The sequence below is a fragment of the Eulemur rufifrons genome, chromosome 30 (genome assembly GCF_041146395.1).
Source record: "Eulemur rufifrons isolate Redbay chromosome 30, OSU_ERuf_1, whole genome shotgun sequence".
NCBI classification, from domain to species: Eukaryota; Metazoa; Chordata; class Mammalia; order Primates; family Lemuridae; genus Eulemur; species Eulemur rufifrons.
In genome coordinates this window covers 23151948-23171389 of record NC_091012.1, presented here as the reverse complement: position 1 = coordinate 23171389, position 19442 = coordinate 23151948, and the positions used below count along the sequence as shown (strand labels likewise).

Here is a 19442-nt window from a genome sequence, read left to right as displayed (position 1 = left end):
TTGAGGAAACATGAACACTTAAATATCGGTATCAGACAATTTTACAAAGGAGGCTGCCAGCTGTACCTCACACAGTTGTTCTGGGGGTGTGATTGAACTGGTCAGGGACTATGGGATTGCTGCAGCCAATTAGATGATCACAGGGCTGGATCATGCATGGAGGGTCAGATTGTCCAAGTCCCTGCTTTTATTTTGCATAAAAAACCTTTTTTTTTGAAATGCTATCCCAAGAAGATTTTTCCCATCCTTCAGGAGCCAGGTGATTGCCTCACGCAGATGTCATGAGATTATTTACCAGATTTCTCCTAACTCTGCAAGGCATAAGGGTCATCATCCATTTCGCAACACATGACTTCACCAAGGAGACACTCACTCTCACTCTGCCTAATAACTATTGCCTTAAGGGAACTGTTGCCTAAGGGAAAGAGTAATCAATGGAAAGGAGAAAGCCTTTAGAATTGCAATGAAAATATATCTGTTTCCTGGGAGTATAAAAATTTAGCAGAAGCAGGAAAGCTGTTTTCTTCTCTTTCATATGGGGTAATGAGACCCCTGAGTCAATCAAAAGCTATGTTGTTACATGGATTCCATTTTGGATCATTGTAATACATTCTGGCTCTGGGGATATCTTTCTTCCAGTTTATTCTAATGGTGTTAAGAAGTGGAAAGTAAAGATGGCATGGGAGTGGGGGTGACAGATAGTCAAGAACATAGTACCATCCATGTTAGACAAAAAGTGACCAAAGAAAGTTCTCCATCCCAAGTACAATTCAGAAAGAGTTTAATAAACAGCCGCTAAACATTGCACCAAAGCATTTGGAAACACAATTTCTACAGAGAGGCAAAGGTCAGGCTTCCATTCTAAATTCCTTAAGACAATCATTAACAGCCCCGTCCCCCCACCCCCATCCCCACATATCCACAAGACTATACTCTTCTAGTCATGAATTTACCTACAGACACAATCTTAGGAATAATGGGACTGGCATGCACTATCCCAGCAATGGCAAGGAAGCGGGGAATGGGGAGAAGATGGATGAAAAGGCAACCAGCAGCTAATGATACACCCCTTAGGAGCTTTGTCCAGGGGTGGGTAGGAGGAATCTGCTTGTGGTGCCATCTGTGGCTTTACCTTGGGCTTCTAGGATGCTCTGGACTAGTGCAGTTATTCAGATCCAAAGTGGCTGGGGCTGTCGTCTCAAACAGTCTCATTCCCTTGAGCCAAGACTATCAGAAGTGGTCTCCTTGGGTGACACACTGTGACTTTCTAAAAACCTTTTTGGTGGCCAGCCAAACTGCACTCATGACCCACAAGGCCCACTGAGATTGTGCTGATTCTGAGGTCAGCATGGACCTGGCTTCTCGGTCCTTTCTTCATTTTGGCCTTTGGAAAGGGGTGCATTACAGCTCTTTAGTAAAGACACTTGAAAGGAGCCTAGGCAAATTATTCAAAGTTCTGGGATTCAGTTTATCTACCTTATAAAAATTTCATGTTTATGCCTGTCTCTCTTACTCACATTAAGATTAAGAACAAATATGATCAAATGGCCTCTAAATAATATATTATAAAACTGGAAATAAAGTTAATGATCTAATTGACTCAAAAATTGACCAGAGATATTTATATGAATCTCCAATTCACCCATCATAGAATCAGCATCAACAGAAAACCATAGGTTCCTGATGGGGTGGGAGCAAAGTGCCTGGGCCTGGCTAGGGTGTGGAGTGTGGACGGTATGGAAGGAAGCTGACTTTCACCTGCCAGTGGCCCTCTCTTTTGAGGCAGACTTCAATTCTCAACTATCATCCACCCCAAACCTCTTGTCTGATCCAGTATTTGATTAGTTGCCTTGTCAGGGAGGTGACTTTTTTCTCTCTCCCATCTTTAAAAAATTCTTGCATAGGCATTTGATCTAGATCTTTTTGTTTCTATTTGTATCATTTTAGCTTACATAAAAAATACTTGATCTTTTTTCCTGAAGAGTTTGTAGGAGGTAAAGAGTCCAAACTAAGTAGTGCCCAGGTGGGTCAAAGGCATTGAGGGAAGAGGACTTTCCTGGAGGAGAGATATATCAAGGAGGGTACTATTTTCCTGAGGAGCTGGACACAGCAGGGCACCAGTCATCTTGGTGCCAGGCTGGCCCAGCTAGTCCGGTTTGTTTGGGTCATACATAGGTAGAACATGGTGAGCCTCAATTGTCTCCAGTAACCTCCAAGCCAAAAAAGGGGTTGGGGGCCATGTTCAGAGGTTGGAACTGGCTCCCACCTTTGCTATCATACTTATGCCTAGTAGGCCCTGCTGTGGGAAGGGGAGGTGGCAGGCAGGACCACATGGGATAGCCAAACCTGGCTCCCTAGTAGGTCAGAATTATCTGATCTGAACCAATCAACAATTCTCCTCGGTCTGGACCTCTCATACAGCCAAGTCTCCCACTATAGGGAGTAGAATCTCTTGTTCTTTCTGCAGTGGGCAGAATACAATAAAATACATGCAGTGCCCTCAGCTGGGGGAGACTGGCAGACTAAGATGAGTAACTGGATAAATGGCAGTGTTTGATTTTGATGGGGGTATAGTCAGCAATGTTAAAAGGGACAAGTAATTTTTCTGTGGTTGTTTTTTTTTTTTTTTTCATTGAGATTCATAAATATGAATTGAGAGTCACAGCTTGATAGAGGGTTAAAAAGAAGAATCCTGAAACAGATGAAGGGGAGCCCGGGGTTTGGATGCTTGGATGCTTCATGGGGTATACAGTGCTCTGGTTGCTGTGCCACCACCACTAACTACTGTTTGCGGATCATGCCCTTGATAGCTGACTCCCGGTTGACGTAGGTGGCCCAATACACCAGATTGAATATGGCAAAGAGAACAGGAAAGATGATGCGGGAAATTTTGTCAACCTTGCTGACACTGTTGTAGGTCTTGGTCTCAGTCGGGCTGTCCTGCACGTAGGTGGCCTTGGGCGAAGCAATGATTGTTGGGGTTGAGGAAGCACTAGCAGTAGCGCCCTTGGAGATGGTGGAGAACTCAGTGTCCTTGGCCAGGTTGATGGGATAGGTGGTCCCCACGATGTTGAAGGTAGTGCTGGTTTTCTTTGTTGGAGCTGCTGGTGTTTTCTTCTAGAGGCCAGGAAAAAGAGGGGAGAAGGGGATAACAAACAATAGTTTAATTAATTACATGGAGAACTTTGAAAGGCTGCAGGGAGGGAGCAGCCATAAGGGAAGTTAAGGAATAGGGGCCATGAAGCCAATAGCACTAAGGAGCCAAGTTTGTGTCTAGGGATAACCGAAGATGAATTTGAAAACAAAAAATTTGCATCATCCTGGCTTTTGAGCTATTAGGCTTTGGCTAAGTCACTTTTCCTTTTTGAGCCTCATTTCTTCATCTGTAAAAATGAGAATCAAAATAATCTGCAGGGTTGTTGAGAGGATCAGATGAGAGAGTAGCAGTAGAAATCACTGATAAACTGTGGAATGTTGGTCACATGTGGGATCTTGTGTGTCCTGTGATTTGATCCTCACAGCAACCCTATGAGGTAGCTGGATGAGATCACTCCCATTTGACAGATGAGAAAACTTGGCCTTGGACTAAGTGGCAGAGCCCACAGTTGCAATTTGGGCTCCTGACTTTTACCCAGGGCTACACTGTGCTGCTTTCTACAGGCATGAGGCACTTTGTGGTTACCAGAGAAATAACTCCAAAAGGCTGCGACCATCAAGTAGCACATCTCCTGTGAGGAAGAGAGCTTGGTGAGTCTGAAAAGTCATTTCATCTTAAAGATATGATAAATACCATGGCATGTTTACATGCATCATTACAACAGCATCCCACCCTTCATGCACTGTAACTGTGTTCAGCAAGCTCAGGGGCATACCAAGGTTTTCCACTCTTCCACGGCTGCAGGTAGGAGCCACATCCCCCCTCCACAGAGCTATGCAAATAACCCCCTCTGACACAGCAAAGGCAAAAATAGCTGGAGGCTTGCTATGGCACTGCCCTTTGGGCTTATGTTTCAGAGTAAAAGAAACCCAAACACCCAGTGGGAAGCAAGCACATACACATGTGCCCATTTGTTCTCTCATATATACATTTGTGTATACATGGAGCCTCACAGGAACTTCCTTGATACAGAAGATGACAAGAAGAGACAATGCTTAGGATGTGTTCTGAATCAGAATAGAGGGGCCGAGGAACAGGGGCGGCCAAGGTAGCAGGCCAGACCCAGACTCAGGGCAAAGGCAGTAGCCTAGTTCATAGTCTACAGACTGTTTACTGCCTCACTCCTCACTCTGGTCTTTTCTTCCTTCCATCTCTCTTTGGCTGTAGGGAAAAGTAGGTACATATGAGCTTCAGAAATGCCCTAATTTCATCCACCTCATGTGTCTCTCCTTCTTATTACTTTGCTTCCCAGCACCCAGACTTTACTCCTCCACTTCCTACTTGTTTCCTTCTTGGCTTTCTCTATTCCCACCCTCTCTTGCGACCCCTTTCTCCTAATCTCTTCTGTTTTCTTTTCTTCTTTACTTCAGGGGCCCCATTGTTTTTTATCTTTTGTCCTTTAGACCGCACTGCCATTTACCTTCCTGATCCTAATAATAATAACTTTTGCCCAATATTTACTGAATGTCTACTGGTCCAAGAACTATGCCAGATATTTAGGGATAAGTGGAAAGGTTAAAACATGAGTCAGCTTCAGTCCCTGTCTTCCAGGAGCTCATAATCCAGTGTGAGAGAGAGCCTTGTGAATACTCCATTGTCATATAATGTGATCAGAGTCCTAACAGGTATGAGCAAAGTGCTATGGGAATTCAGTTGAGGGAGGGACAAAGTACCTGCGGGTTTTGGAAAAGGTGGCTCAGAGAAGGCAATGAGGTTTGTGGTCTGTGTCACAAAAGATGAGTAGGAGCTAGCTCATCAAATGAAGATGCAGCAAAGGCCAGTGCACAGGTCAAGGGCACTGTTTTTTTGAGAGATGACAAGGAGTTTACCGTGACTGGGTCACAGTGTGCATGGCAGAGTTGCGAGAACTGAGGCCATCCAAACAGGCAGTGCCCAGCTCTTAAAAGGCCTTGTATGCCATGCTCTCTTGCTCTGCCTGCCTATGCTGGCCTTAGTCTTTTTAGTCAGGGAGCAGAAGTATGATGGATAAGGGAGTGTTTGTTTAAGTAAATGACCAGTCTGACTAATAGGACATTTTAAAAGCAATATTGTTCTTTCTTTTTGAGGATTATAGTCACATTGCTATGAGTGGAAGGGGGACAGAACTCAAAGGTTTCTAAGAACCTTGTAAATGGCTTAAATACTACATGGGACTCATTTATAATTAGCAAATTCATTGTGTGAATAGAGTCCTGCTGTTAAAGGCCTTTGCTATTAAATAAAAGAGTGTTTTACTTGTTTGCCTGCTTACTTATTAATTTGCTTAGTAATCTCTTTTTTCATGGGTAAACAAAAAAAAGGAAATAAAGAAAAGAATAAAGGAAAGAAGAAAACACTACCTTGACTTTGCTAGAAGGTTTCACATATGTTATTTCATTTAGTCATTTTATAAGCTGATTATGACTAAGTCTCTGAAACAATCATTCTGAACAACAAACACTTTTTCTTTAGAATCAAAGGCACTTTGTGTGTTCTATAGATGAGGAGAAGCAGCAGTTGATTTGATCACAGATTTTTTAAGTAATAAAGGAAGATAACCTTTTAATTTTTCTCACCACTTCCAACATGACACATTTTAATCGCCACTATGACTTTTAATAAATCATTAAAGAAGGAAATAAAAGCAAAATTTGTAGTGTCAAGAAGACAGGAGCAGAAGGCAGAGATGAATGGTTACTATTTCCCCATTTCTGCAGCTAGTTTTCCAGTACTTCTCCTTGATAGATACAGAGTAAATTGACTTAACTTTGAATTGTCATTCTATTCCTACTTCCTTAGCCAAGTGCCTGGCTCTTAGGCACATGATAGATGTTTACTGAATAGAAAAATACCCTCCATTGAAGATTCTCAATATGATTTCTGTTTTTTTCACCCTGAGTCTTGACCTCTGCTACATAGGGAGCATATCTCTATGTTCAGCCTGGGGTAATTTCCACACCAAAAAAGCTGTAATTGACTCCTCCAAATTCCCGAAGCAGTCTGACTCCAGGACAAGAACACCTTTCCTTCCAAAAAGCCATTTCATGAGGGTTTTGGGATGGGGCAATAAAAACTTTTATAGACAAATTCATGTCCAACTTAAGAGTCTTCCTGAGATGACACTCCTGTCAATTGTTTCTAATTAAAGGGTTCAGTTTACCTGAAACCCAGCCAGGACCTCAGAGTATGTGGCTACATGGTCCAGTAACCATATACTGTGTCGACCCCTTTATAGGCACCCAGCTTTCCTGAACCCCAGTTTCCAGAAGTGGGGCAAAGCAATAAAGTTCATGCTACATGGAATTCAAAGATGAATAAAATCAACAACACAAAAATGAATAACTCAATTAAAAAAATGAGCAAAGGATTTGAATAGACATCTCTCCAAAGAAGATATACAAATAACCAAAAAGTACATGAGAAGATGCTCAACATTACTAGTCATTAGGGAAATGCAAATCAAAACCACAATGAGACACCATTTCACATCCATTAGAATGGTTCACTATCAAAAAATCAGAAAATATTAAGTGTTGGTGAGGATGTGGAAAAATTAAACTCCTTGTACTCTGTTGGGAATATAAAATAGTGTAGCCACTATGGAAAATGGTATGATTGCTCCTCAAAAAATTATGAATAGAATTGCCATATAATCCAGTGGTTGCACTTCTGTGTACATGCCCCCCAAAATTGAAAGCAGGGCCTCAAAGAGATATTTTTACACCTGTGTTCATAGCAGTATTATTCATAATAGCCAAATGGTGAAAACAGCTCAAGTGTCCATTGAGAGAAGAATCAATAAACAAAATGTGGTTTATACACACAATGAAATATTATTCAACCTTAAAAAGGAAGGAAATTCTGACTCATGCTACAACATGGATGGACCTTGAGCACATTATGCTAAATGAAATATAAATGTTAGGTGATTTCACTTCTATGAGGTATCTAGAGTAGCAAATTCATAGAGACAGAAAGTAGAATGGTGGCTGCCAGGGCCTGAGGCAGGGAGGAATGGGGAGTTGTTGTTTAATGGGTACAGAGTTCCAGTTTTGCAAGTGAAAAGAGTTCTGGAGCATAACTACACACTTCAAAATGGTTGATATGGTAAGTTTGATGTTACATGTATTTTACCACTATTAAAATCATATATGTAAATATATGTAATCATATATATGTAATCATATATATATGCAATCATATATATATATATATACACACACATATATATATATGATGAATCAGAGACCCTGCTCTCAGGAAATGTAATCTAGTGAGGAAGATTAATTAAAATAAGAGAGAACTAAAATATAAACTGGAAAGCACAAATAAGAAACACTCAGAGAGGCATAAATAATGAGTCAAGAGAATTCAAAAGAGGAAGGAAACATGCTGGATTTGGAGCGGTCAGGTAAGCCAATAGAAAGGAGAGAAAATGTAGATGGAAGAAAAGTCATCACTTGTATCAGTTTCCTGAAAGAGTGGGAGGTTTCCAGAGCATAAGTGTTAAATTACACATGTCCAGATCACAACTCAGAAGGAAAGAATGGATGAGACTCAGATATCATCTATGTTTTGTTAGGGAGAAAGGGGCACAGTAAGCTGAGGCAAATCTCATACAATTGCTTCTACATTCCCCAAGAGGAAGGTGAAAAGAATGGTTAAAACTTAAAATAGGTTTTGTAGGAAATTAGGAACACAGAGAAGGACTGTAGGCACAGGTTGAAGAACCAGCATAATTCAAGAGTATATGCTCACAAATGTCACCGATCCATCAATAGCTGTGGAATTGTTTTAGAGAGCAATAGAAGCCTTCGATTAAAGTGACTGAGGAGGTCAAGGGTGCTGATGAGTGACTGCAGTGATATGCCATGGGACCTATGCTAGATAGAGAAGCAAGGAGAACAGAAGGAATCATTCATTTATTAAATATTTACTGAGTGTCTCCTATGTGGCATGTTCTGTGTTAGGTGCTGTGGGTGCAGCAGTAAACAGTAAAGCATGGCCCCTGCCCTCAAGAAGTTCACATTCCAGTGAAGGCAGCATGTAATAAACATAGAAGCAAAGAAATATATACAGTAATGTAATGTCAGGACGTGGGAATTACAACAGAGATGCATGAAGCAGGGCAGAGGCAGAGAGAGATGATGAATGCTATTCAGGAAGGTCTCTCTAAGGAGGTAAGAAGACACCTGAATAAAAGAGAAAGCAAGCTGTGAAAAGATCTGAACAACAAAAATTTCAGAAAGAAAGAACAGTAATGACAAAGTACCTGGAGTTGAAATGAGACTGATTTTTCAAGAATCATCAAGGAGGCCACTATGGGCTGAATGGAGTGAATGAAAATTTAAAAAGGGTGGTAGGAGGAACCATCACAGATCTGAGACCAGATAGAACAGATCCTGTAAGGCTTTGAAAGCCATGGTAAGGATTCTGTAACCTTATCTAAGGTTAGTGGGAAGCCATTAAAGTATCTTGAGCAGAATTTTTTTTTTTAAAGGAAAAATCAAAGTCTTTATTTCAGTTAGAATTGGGCCCATACAACATTGCAATCTGAAACCTGTGTCACTGTCTTTATCTTGGTGGTAATGGCCTACCAATTTATTCCATCCCTGGGAAGATTTTTACCACCCTGGAAACTAATCTCTGAGGGTTAATTTTATTTTCTTTATAAAGAATAATTTTGTTGACAATAAAAATATGTTTCATATGAATAGAATTTACATTTTATCACAGTTTTTCATTCATTTTTTCCTAAAATTATACTAAATGACTAGATGAATTAAGATTTTTCTGAAGATCAGGAAGTTTATTAAGTTGCCCAATGTCAAATAGCAAGGAAGTGACAGAGCTGGTATTATAGCTCAGATCTTATGAGTTTAAACTAGTATTATTTCTGTCAAATATTGATAAGGTGTCAATTGTTCAATGAGTTAGCTTTTTGCCATAATGTATTTCCTTCCACTTATTCAGGAGATTGTAAACAAAGTTGTGAGTAGCTATAGGAAATAGCGATAGGCCTTCCGTCTATGGAAGGCCAGTGACAGAATGATATTGGGCAAGGACACCTTTCAACGGCTTTATCATTTTTATTGTTCAGGGTAATAATTCTGGCTACTATCATAAACACACCTTCAAATATTATTAGTTTTTTTTTATTTCAGCTTATTATGGGGGTACAAAAGTTCAGGTTATATATATTGCCCATGCCCCCCCATCCCCCTGAGTCTGAGCTTCAAGCGTGTCCATTCCCCAGACAGTGGGCATCGCACTCATCAAGTAGGTATACACCCATCCCCTCCCCCCTGCCCCCACCTCTGTCCAATACCCAATTGGTGTTATTCCCAAATGTGCACTTAGGTGATGATCAGGGAAACCAGTTTGCTGGTGAGTACATGTGGTGCTTGTTTTTCCATTCTTGGGATACTTCACTTAATAGAATGGGTTCCATCTCTCTCCAGGAGAACCAAAGAGATGCCATATCATCATTATTTCTTATAGCTGAGTAATACTCCATGGTATACATATACCACATTTTACTAATTCATTCATGAATTGATGGGCATTTGGGTTGTTTCCACATCTTTGCAATTGTGAATTGTGCTGCTATAAATATTCCGGTGCAGGTGTCTTTTTTATAGAATGACTTTTGTTCTTCTGGGTAGATGCCCAATAATGGGATTGCTGGATCGAATGGTAGGTCTACTTGAATCTGTTTAAGGTATCTCCATATTGCTTTCCACAGGGGCTATGCTAGTTTACAGTCCCACCGGCAGTGCATGAGTGTTCCTGTCTCTTCGCATCCACACCAACATGTGTTGTTTTGGGAATTTCTGATAAAGGCCATTCTCACTGGAGTTAAGTGATATCTCATTGTGGTTTTGATTTGCATTTCCCTGATGATTAGAGATGTTGAACATTTTTTCATATGTCTGTTAGCCATTCTTATATCTTCTTTTGAAAAATTTCTATTCATGTCCTTTGCCCACTTTTTGATAGGGTTGTTTGATTTTTTCTTGCTGATTTTCCTGAGTTTTAAATAGATTCTTGTTATCAGTCCTTTATCTGATGTGTAGTATGCGAAAATTTTTTCCCATTCTGTAGGTGGTCTGTTTACTCTTGTGACTGTTTCTTTGGCTGTGCAGAAGCTTTTTAATTTAATCAGGTCCCATTTATTTATTTTTGTTGTTGCTGTGATTGCCTTAGGGGACTTCTTCATAAATTCTTTGCCTAGGCCAATGTCTGTAAGAGTCTTTCCTGCATTTTCTTCTAGAATTCTAATAGTTTCATACCTAAGGTTTAAATCTGTTATCCACCGTGATTTGATTTTTGCGAGAGGTGAAAGCTGTCGGTCCTGTTTTAGTCTTCTACATGTGGCTATCCAGTTTTCCCAGCACCGTTTATTGAACAAGGAATCTTTCCCCCAGAGTATGTTTTTGTCTGCTTTGTCGAAGATTAGATGGCTATATGAGGATGGTTTTATATTTGGATTTTCTGTTCTGTTCCACTGGTCTATGTCCCTGCACTTGTGCCAATACTAAGCAGTTTTAATAATCACAGCCTTGTAGTATAGTTTGAGGTCTGGCAAACTAATACCTCCCATTTTGTTTTTGTTGCTTAAAATTGCTTTTGGTATATGGGCTCTTCTCTGATTCCATACAAAGTGTATAATTATTTTTTCTATATCTGTGAAAAATGATGTTTGTAATTTAATAGGGATTGCATTGAATCTGTAGATCACTTTGGGCAGTTTAGACATTTTAACAATGTTGATTCTTCCGATCCACGAGCATGGTATGGTTTTCCACCTATTTACATGCTCTTGAGCAGAATTTTTATAATTTACAATTTTAAATAATCTTTTCTATTGTTGGGCAGAGAATAGATATGTAAGCATGAAAGCAGAGGAATAAAATTAGGAAACTATTCCTGACAAGAGTAGTGAAAGATGTGGTGTATTGAGTGTTAGATATGGAGAAAAGTAGGTAGATTCAAGATATATTGTGAATGTGGAGCAATCAGGACTTGCTAATGAATTAGGTTTTGGTGGTCTGAGAGTGGCAGGGTGGGAGGCAGGTAAGAAAAGGAGAAGATCAAGAATGAATCCCAGGTTTTTGGCCTGAGTGTCTGGAAGAATGGTGGAGTTATTATAATAGCTGTGCCGGGAAGACCTAAAGATAAGCAAGTTTGGGGGGAAGATCGGGAGTTGTGTTTGGTTGTATTATATTCCCATTGGACAGCTCAGTGGAGAGATAGACAGTTACATATATCACTCTGCAGTTCAGGGGAAAGGTCTAGGCTGGAGATAATGTATTTGGGAGTTGTTAACCTCTAGATGGCCATTTATTCAATGTGTTGGGATTGAATGAGATCTCATGAGAAGTGAGTACAGATTCATGAGAAAAGAGGTCTGAATACTGAGCCCTGGAGTGCTCCAACATTTAGATGTCAGGAAGAAGACAAGGATAGTACAAAGGGAAATACCAAGGAAGAAAGTGAAAAACAGGAAATCCTGATGTATGGGAATCTAAGTGAAGAGCTAGAGCTTGAAAGGAGACATATTTAATATAAAACAGTGGAAGAGTAATATCCTGAAAGCACTATTGGAGATAAAGAGGATGTAAACTACACTTCTAGAAAATGGGAGTCAGAAGTTTACCAGCTTCTGCCAAGCAGGAAAGCACTGGAAGGGAAGTCTCAGCTGAGAATCAGATATCAGTTAAGATAGAAGGTGGATGGATCATTCAGAGAAGAAGCTGATGGTGCAGAATGTTTTATCTTCCAGTGAACAGGAGTTCCTGAGGGAAGGGAGGGAGAGTTTGTGAGGAGCAGGAGTATTAGTCTAGAAAAAAGCACAGGAGAGGATAAGGATAAGAAGAGAGGGGAGGATAAATAACCACAGAGGAAACTACAATTTGAGTATTGACCAAGGTTGGCATGGAGGTGAGCCCTGTAGAACATATGGCTCCATAGGTCCATAAACAAAGTTTATTCTGAGGCTCCTTTGATCTCAGGTGACAGTTACAAACATATTAGCACTGTTAGCTGACACTCTCACAGTCTTCCTGAAAACACACTAGAACAAGTATACAGGCAATCAGATTGGTTCATTTCCCAAACCTTCACCTAGTGGTAGAAACGGTAGCACTGCCTGGCAGGTGGGACAGCCCAGACCTCATTTGATAGGCTCAATTGTAGCTTATGATGTCAGATGAGTCATCCAACTGAAAAACAAAGAGAGAACTTAGGATGGTTGCAAACAATGTAAACTAGTAGTAAAAATCCTGTATATGCAATGAGTATGGAGAAGAGACAATAATGTTGGTAAGTGATCAAGAAGAAGAGAAATAGAGTGATGGAGACAGATGAATTGAACATCAAAGGACAGAGTGGCTTGCATGAAATGAAGTAGTAATGGCCTGAAAGCAGCAGGAGGGAATGGAGAAGTGGCTTCCACTTGCAAGGGCAGTAGTTTCCTCAGGAAACAGCCAAGTGTTACTTAAGGTAAACAGGAAAAATGATGAGGTAGCATTTTGGTTTTCTGTCTCTTATGACACTCAGCACTTGGTTCTGTATCAATGCTCTGCCTGTGTATATATTAATATATATACACCTTACTTTCCTTCTTAGACCATCAGCTCCTAAGTGCTGGGGCCATGTAGTTTAGCTCTGCATCTCACTGATATTACAGATTAACTGTATGTTTTTGTTTTGATTGATTCACCAGTGAGGGAGTACTATTATTGTCAGGCCATTTATGTCTACTGTAGAACAAGGTGGGAAGACCACCAGTTTATGAGTAAAACTTAACCCAGATTAAGAGTACTAACCCCACAGAGAAATGAATTGATTTGTGGTTATATTTACCGGAAAGCCCCATAGATTTAAAAGGCATTAATGATAAGAAACTAAATTTTTCCAAGATGTAGACACAAATTGAAAATATTCTCTAATACAAAAAAGGTGAAATATTATTCTAGAGCAAGAGGTTAGTGTTTTCTCATTTGAAAATAAAAAAAGAAAGAGCCTAAGAATTATTGTTTCCAAAATTTAAGCAAGACATTATGAATATTTTAAAAGTCATTCTAAGAATAATTATCTTCTTTTTAAGTGTCAAGGCTTATTTCTTCATTTTAATTTGCCTTTATTATTTTTGTGTTTAATAACTTAAAGTAATAATGCATGTAGTTTAAAATAATAGAACATCAGGAAACCCTTACCTCAATACACCCCAACCCATTGTCCAGCTCCTTATAGGTATTTCTTTTTAATTCTCTTAGTTGATACTTGTAATAGTTATTTCTATATTTTTAATAATATATTTATACTGCTATAAGTTTTGCTCACTACCAGTTGTCTTTTCATGATAATGATTTATCTCACTTATGCAACCCTTCCTGCATCCTTCAATACAGCTATAGCAAGATTTTTAGTTCAGTCAATAATCCTGTGATAACATCATTATAAATGACTATAGAAATCCCTCTAGGCTCCTGCTCCAAACTGCACTGGTTCCTCTGCAGATTCACTTGCTGTGCAGCTGTTATTTTAGGACTTCCCTTCACTTTTTATAATTTTTAATTTTTATTTATTTTTTAATTTGACAAATAATAATTACTTATAATTATCATATACAACACCATGTTTTGGAATATGTATACATTGTGGAATAGCTGAATTTAGCTAATTAACATATGCATTATCTCACACACATCATTTTTTTGTGGTGAGAACACTTAAAATCTACTCTGTTGGCAGTTTTCAAAATACAATACATTATTATTAACTATAGTCACCATAATGTACCATAGAGCTCTTGAACTTATTCCTCTTATCTAAAGGAAATTTTGTATTCTTTGACCAAAAACTCCTCTCCCCACCAGTGCCTGGTAACCATCATTCTACTCTCTATTTCTATGAGTTCAACTTTTTTAGATTCCATATGTGAATGAAATCATGCAGTGTTTGTCTTTCAGTGCCTGGCTTATTTCATTACACATAATGTCCTTCAGGTTAATCCATGTTGATACAAATGACAGGATTTCTTTTGTTTTAAGGCTGAGTAGTATTCCATTGTGTATGTACATCACATTTTCTTTATCTATTCATCAGTTGATGGACACTTAGGTTGATTCCATATCTTGGATATTGTGAATAGTGCTGCAATAATTATGCTAGTGCAGATATCTCTTTGACATACTGACTTCATTTCCTTTAGATATATACAGTAGTAGAATTGCTCAATTATTTGGTAGTTCTATTTTTGGCTTTTTGAGGAACCTCCATACTGTTTTCCATAATGGCTGTTCAAATTTATCTTTCAACCAACAGGGTGCAAAGGTTCTCTTTTTTCCAAATCCTCCCAAACACTTCCCTTTCATCTTTTGGATAATATAGCCATGCTAACAGATGTGAGGTGATATCCCATTGTGGTTTTAATTTTCATTTCTCTGATTGTTAGTGATGTTGAGCATATTTTTTTATACTTGGCCATTTGTATGTGTTCTTTTGATAAATGCCTATTTGGGTCCTTTCTCCATTTTTTAAGTCAGGTTGTTTATTTTTTTGCTATGGAGGTGTTTGGGTTCCTTATATATTTTTTATGTTAGCCTCTTATCAAATGTATCATTTGTAAATATTTTCTCCTATTCCATAGGTTATCTTTTCACCCTGTTGATTGCTTCCTTCATTGTGCAGAAGCTTTTAAGATTGATGTAATCTCATTTGCCTATTTTTACTTTTGTTGCCTATGTTTTTCAGGTCATTTCCAAAAACTCACTGCCTAGACCAATGTTCTAGATCTTTTCCCCTATGTTTTCCTTTAGTAGCTTTATAGTTTTAAATATTATGTTTAAGCCTTTAATCCATTTTGAGTTGATTTTTGTATATGGTATGAGATACAGTGTCTAATCCCATTCTTCTGTGTATGGCTGTCCAGTTTTCCCAGCACCATTTATTGAAGAGACTGTCTTTTCCCCATTGTGTGTTCTTTACACTTTTGTGGGAAGTTAATTGTTTGTAAATGCATGGGTCTATTTTTAGGGTCTCTATTCTCTTCCATTGGTCTATATGTCTTTTTTAAATGCCAGTGCCATGCTGTTTTGATGAGTATAGCTCTGAAGTACATTTTGAAATCAGGTAGTGTGTGCTGCCTTCAGCTTTGTTCTTTTTGCTCAAGATTGTTTTTGTTAATTGGGGTATTTTGTGGATCTACGCAAATTTCAGGATTTTTTTTTTTCTATTTCTATGAGAAATGTCATTGGGATTTTGATAAGGATTACATTGACTCTGTATATTATTTTGAGTAGTATGGACATTTTAACAATTTTAATTCTTCCAATGATGAACACCGGATAGCTTTACATTTATTTGTGTCTTTAATTTCTCTCTTCAGTATTTTATAGTTTCAGTGTACTAATCTTTTACCTCTTTGGTTAAATTTATTTTGGTTAAGTATTTTATTATTTCTTATAGCTATTGTAAATAGGATTGTTTCATTGATTTCTTTTTCAGATAGTTCATTGTTAGTGTACAGAAATGCCACTGATTGATTTTGTATCTTGTAACTTTATTGAATTTGTTTAATAATTCTAAAAGCTTTTTTCAGTGGGGTCTTTAGGGTTTTCTATATATAAAAGCATGCGATCTGCAAAGAGGGACAATTTAACTTCTTTCTTTCCAATTTGGATGCCTTTTATTTCTTTCTCTTACCTAATTACTCTGTCTAGGTCTTCCAGTACTGTGTTGACTAGAAGTGGTGAGAGTGTGCATCTTTGTCTTATTCCTGATGTTAGAAAAAAAGCATTTAACCTTTCACCATTGAGTATGATGTTAGCTGTGGGTTTGTCATACATGGCCTTTATTGTGATGAGGTACATTTCTTCTATACCTAATTTTTGAGAGTTTTTATAATGAAAGGATGTTGAATTTGGTCAAATGCTTATTCTTCATCTATTGAGATGATCATATGGTTTTTGTCTTTCATTCTGTTAATGTGGTATATCACATTTATAGATTTACATATGCTGAACCATCCTTGCATCCCTAGGATAAATCCCACTTGATCATGATAAATGATCCTTTTAGTGTACTGTTGAATTATATTTTGCTAGTATTTTGTTGAGGATTTTTGTATCTATTTTGTTCATCAGGGATATTGGCCTATAATTTCCTTTTCCTGTTCTATTTTTGTCTGGTTTTGGTATCAGGGTAATGCTGGCCTTTTAAAATGAGTTTTGGAATATTCACTCTTCTTCAATTTTTTGGAAGAATTTGAGAAGGATTGGTATTAGGACTCAGGCTCCAGGCTTATACCAGTAGACTGTGGTGCCAGGGTTCACTGGGATGGGCCTGGACCCTGGTCTGCTGGAGAACTCCTAGACCATGTGTTTGCTGGAGCCTGGGTCCACAGGAACCAGCCTAAAGCCTGGCACCAGCCTGGTGCTGGGACTGGCATGGAGCCTGGGTCTGTGGGGTCAGTCTGGAACCTGGGAGACTATCCCTTCATTTATCTCCTCTTTTGGATACCCTCTTTTCTGGGTCTTATGTCTTTCCTTCTCTTTTGTGTTCTACTCTCTTGTTTTAATAGAAAATATCATCCAATATTTCCTTAAGGCAGAGTAAGTGGGAGATGACATTTTTGAGTTCTTGCAGGCCTAAAAATGACTACTTCACCTCTCCACTTAATATTATACTTTGATTATCCATAAGATTCTAGGTTGAAAATCATTTGTCCCTCAGATTTATGAGATTTACTGCTCCACTGTGTTCTAGAATCCAATGTAGTTGAGAAGTCTGATGCCATACTGTTTATCATTGCCTTTTAAATAACATTTATTTTCTTATAGCTGAGTAGCCTTTCTAGAATCTTTTTAGACTAGCTTTATCCCTGGTTTTCTGAAATTTCAAGATTATGTGCCTTTATGTTGGCCTATGAAGATACTTCTAATCTGAAGGCTTATGTCTTTCCATTTGTAAATATGTCTGTGTTAGTTCTTTGTTAATTTTCTTCCTTCCCTTTTCTCTTTTCACTCATTCTGCAACTTCTGAGTTGGATGGACTTCCTGAATTCATCCCTAGATTTCTTATCTTTTCTTTCTCTCTCTCTTTCCCTCTGCCCTACTTATAGGATGATATATTTTCCTACATCTCTATTGAAATTTTTATTTTGGCAATTCTTTTAAATTTCAACAGATCTTTCTTATGCTCTGATTTCCTTTTATACAGCATCCTGTTCTTGTTTTATGTATATGATATGTATTACAAATCTAGGGTAGAAGTCAGTTTTGTTTTTCTTAAGTTCTCTTTAATTCTATAAGTTATCTCTGTTCCCTCCCTTCAAGATGAGGTGTTTCATTTTGTTTGTTTGTTTGCCTGCTTTTTTTTTCTTTTAATCTTTGCTATTTTCTTCCACATTGCAAACTTTGCTTTGGTGACCCTTGGTATTCCAATATTATTTGGCAACCAAGAAGATGTCTGTATGCTCAATGTACCTGAGCTGAGCTTATTGATTTGTGGGCTATTATTTAAGATGACCAGGTGGAAGCAGGTAATTTTGGAAGGTACCACAAAACATTAGTAAGCAACAACTTTTATCTAGAAATATTCATCTTCTTTACAAGAGAAACCTTGCTGTTCTTTGTGGAGATTATATATCTGGCTGAAGACATGTCACATATTTTGCAGGCTCTGGGGTCATGACTACTCTGTATACAGACTTTTAACCAGTACCCCTAGCTGTACCCTTGTGCTTCATTCTTTGCTATATTGTGTGTCTCTGAACACTGGATTTCTTCAGGGTTCTGTCTTAATCCAGCTTGATAAATTGGTTATTATTCCCTCCATTCATATTCATTCTTCTCCAGATGTGTTAAAAATCTCTTATCTTATGGACATCCTTTGTCCAGCTCTCCTGGCGCTTGTAGTTTTACACACCTTTTATTCCTTTACTCTCATTTTAGCGGGATCGTCAAAGGAAGCAGTGAGGTTGATCCTCAGAAGCCCACAGTTCATCCATTTTTTTAGAGTGCAATTACAAGGTAGTCATTTATCTTTATTTGAAAATAAGGTTTTATTTCCATCTCTTCATTTTTTTCTTTATAATCTTCCCTCTCACATACTATCTAATCCCTGATCATAACACAGATCAGAAATAAATTTTAAAATTAATTATATCATTTAAAATCTGTTTCATGCACACCCATTCTAACTTTATAAAACAAAAAAGGTTAAATATGACTCTCTTGAGGAGGAAAGAAGAAACTAAGTTATGATTAAATTCTGATATTTCCACTTCCAACACACTTTACTTTTTTTTCCTGTGGGTCTCATTGTTAGTTCCTCCACATTGGACCAATATAGACAAAGTATAGCACCCTCACATTAGAGACCCACTTTTATGCATTCCATAGTTTTTTTTCAATTCTCATGATCTGCTTTTTGTAGATAACTTAAATGGATCGACCATGGAGAGACACTACAAAGGAATACAGAGATCGTCATCTTTGCAGAAGAGTTTTATACCATTCTTTTGGTTCTTTTTTTATTTTCACCACTCTTTAGATGGAGAAATGGTCATCATTTTTAACATCTACCTCTACAGTTTTTAACAATCTATTCTAGTCCTCTCTCTTCCTTCAAACCACTCCCATGCCTCTTTCTGGCCACGGGGGAAAAAAGTCTTTCTCATTTTTCACAAAACATCCATGGCCACCTTTCAGATATCTGAAAATAGCAATAATCATCCCCTTGAGGTATTTCCCCTCCTCCAGTGTACTAACCAAACTGGAACAGTGTACTTTAAACATGGGCCAGCCCAATCAGAACAAGTGAGATGATAAGCTCTTTTTATTCTGTACTGGTTGGCCCATGTTTAGAGTATATATCTTAACTCATACTCAATCAAATTGGGCTTCTCAACAATTTCACCACATGGTAGGCTTACATTATATTTGCTTTTCCATCATATCCCAGTATTTTATTTCTAGTGTTCAGTGTTTGTTTAGCTTTTCCATACCAGAACTAATTTTTGTACCTGTGTGTAAGAATTTATATTTGATTTAGCAAATGTTAATCTTTTAATTTTAGCCTGTCCTTTCAAATTTTGGAAATTCCTGATTCCTAATTCAAAGAATACTCCTAGCCCAACCAACATTCACTAATACCAGCTTACAAATTTGAATCTTCTACCTTATATGTCTTCATTTGGGCTATTGATGACAACATTTGAGAGAGGAGGGTCAAAGACAAAGCCCTGTGGATGTCCCCAGGGACCTCCATTCAGGTTGATGTCAATCCATCAGTCAAT

General features: G+C 38.2%; 1 protein-coding gene across 2 annotated transcripts in view; it reads right to left on the bottom strand.

Annotated features, from left to right (window-relative positions):
• Positions 1 to 764: 764 nt before the first annotated feature.
• The window catches only part of GABRA3 (gamma-aminobutyric acid type A receptor subunit alpha3), a 239983-nt gene continuing 221305 nt past the window's right edge, over positions 765 to 19442 (bottom strand). Inside the window, exons 8-9 of one of the 2 annotated variants that reach the window (XM_069463222.1) lie at positions 18438 to 18453; positions 2782 to 3101 (exon numbers count right to left, since the gene is read on the bottom strand). In XM_069463222.1, coding sequence (XP_069319323.1) covers positions 2782 to 3101; positions 18438 to 18453 — 336 coding nt within the window. Of the gene's footprint in view, positions 3118 to 18437; positions 18454 to 19442 lie in introns of both variants that reach the window. The other variant, XM_069463221.1, reaches the window with a different exon arrangement.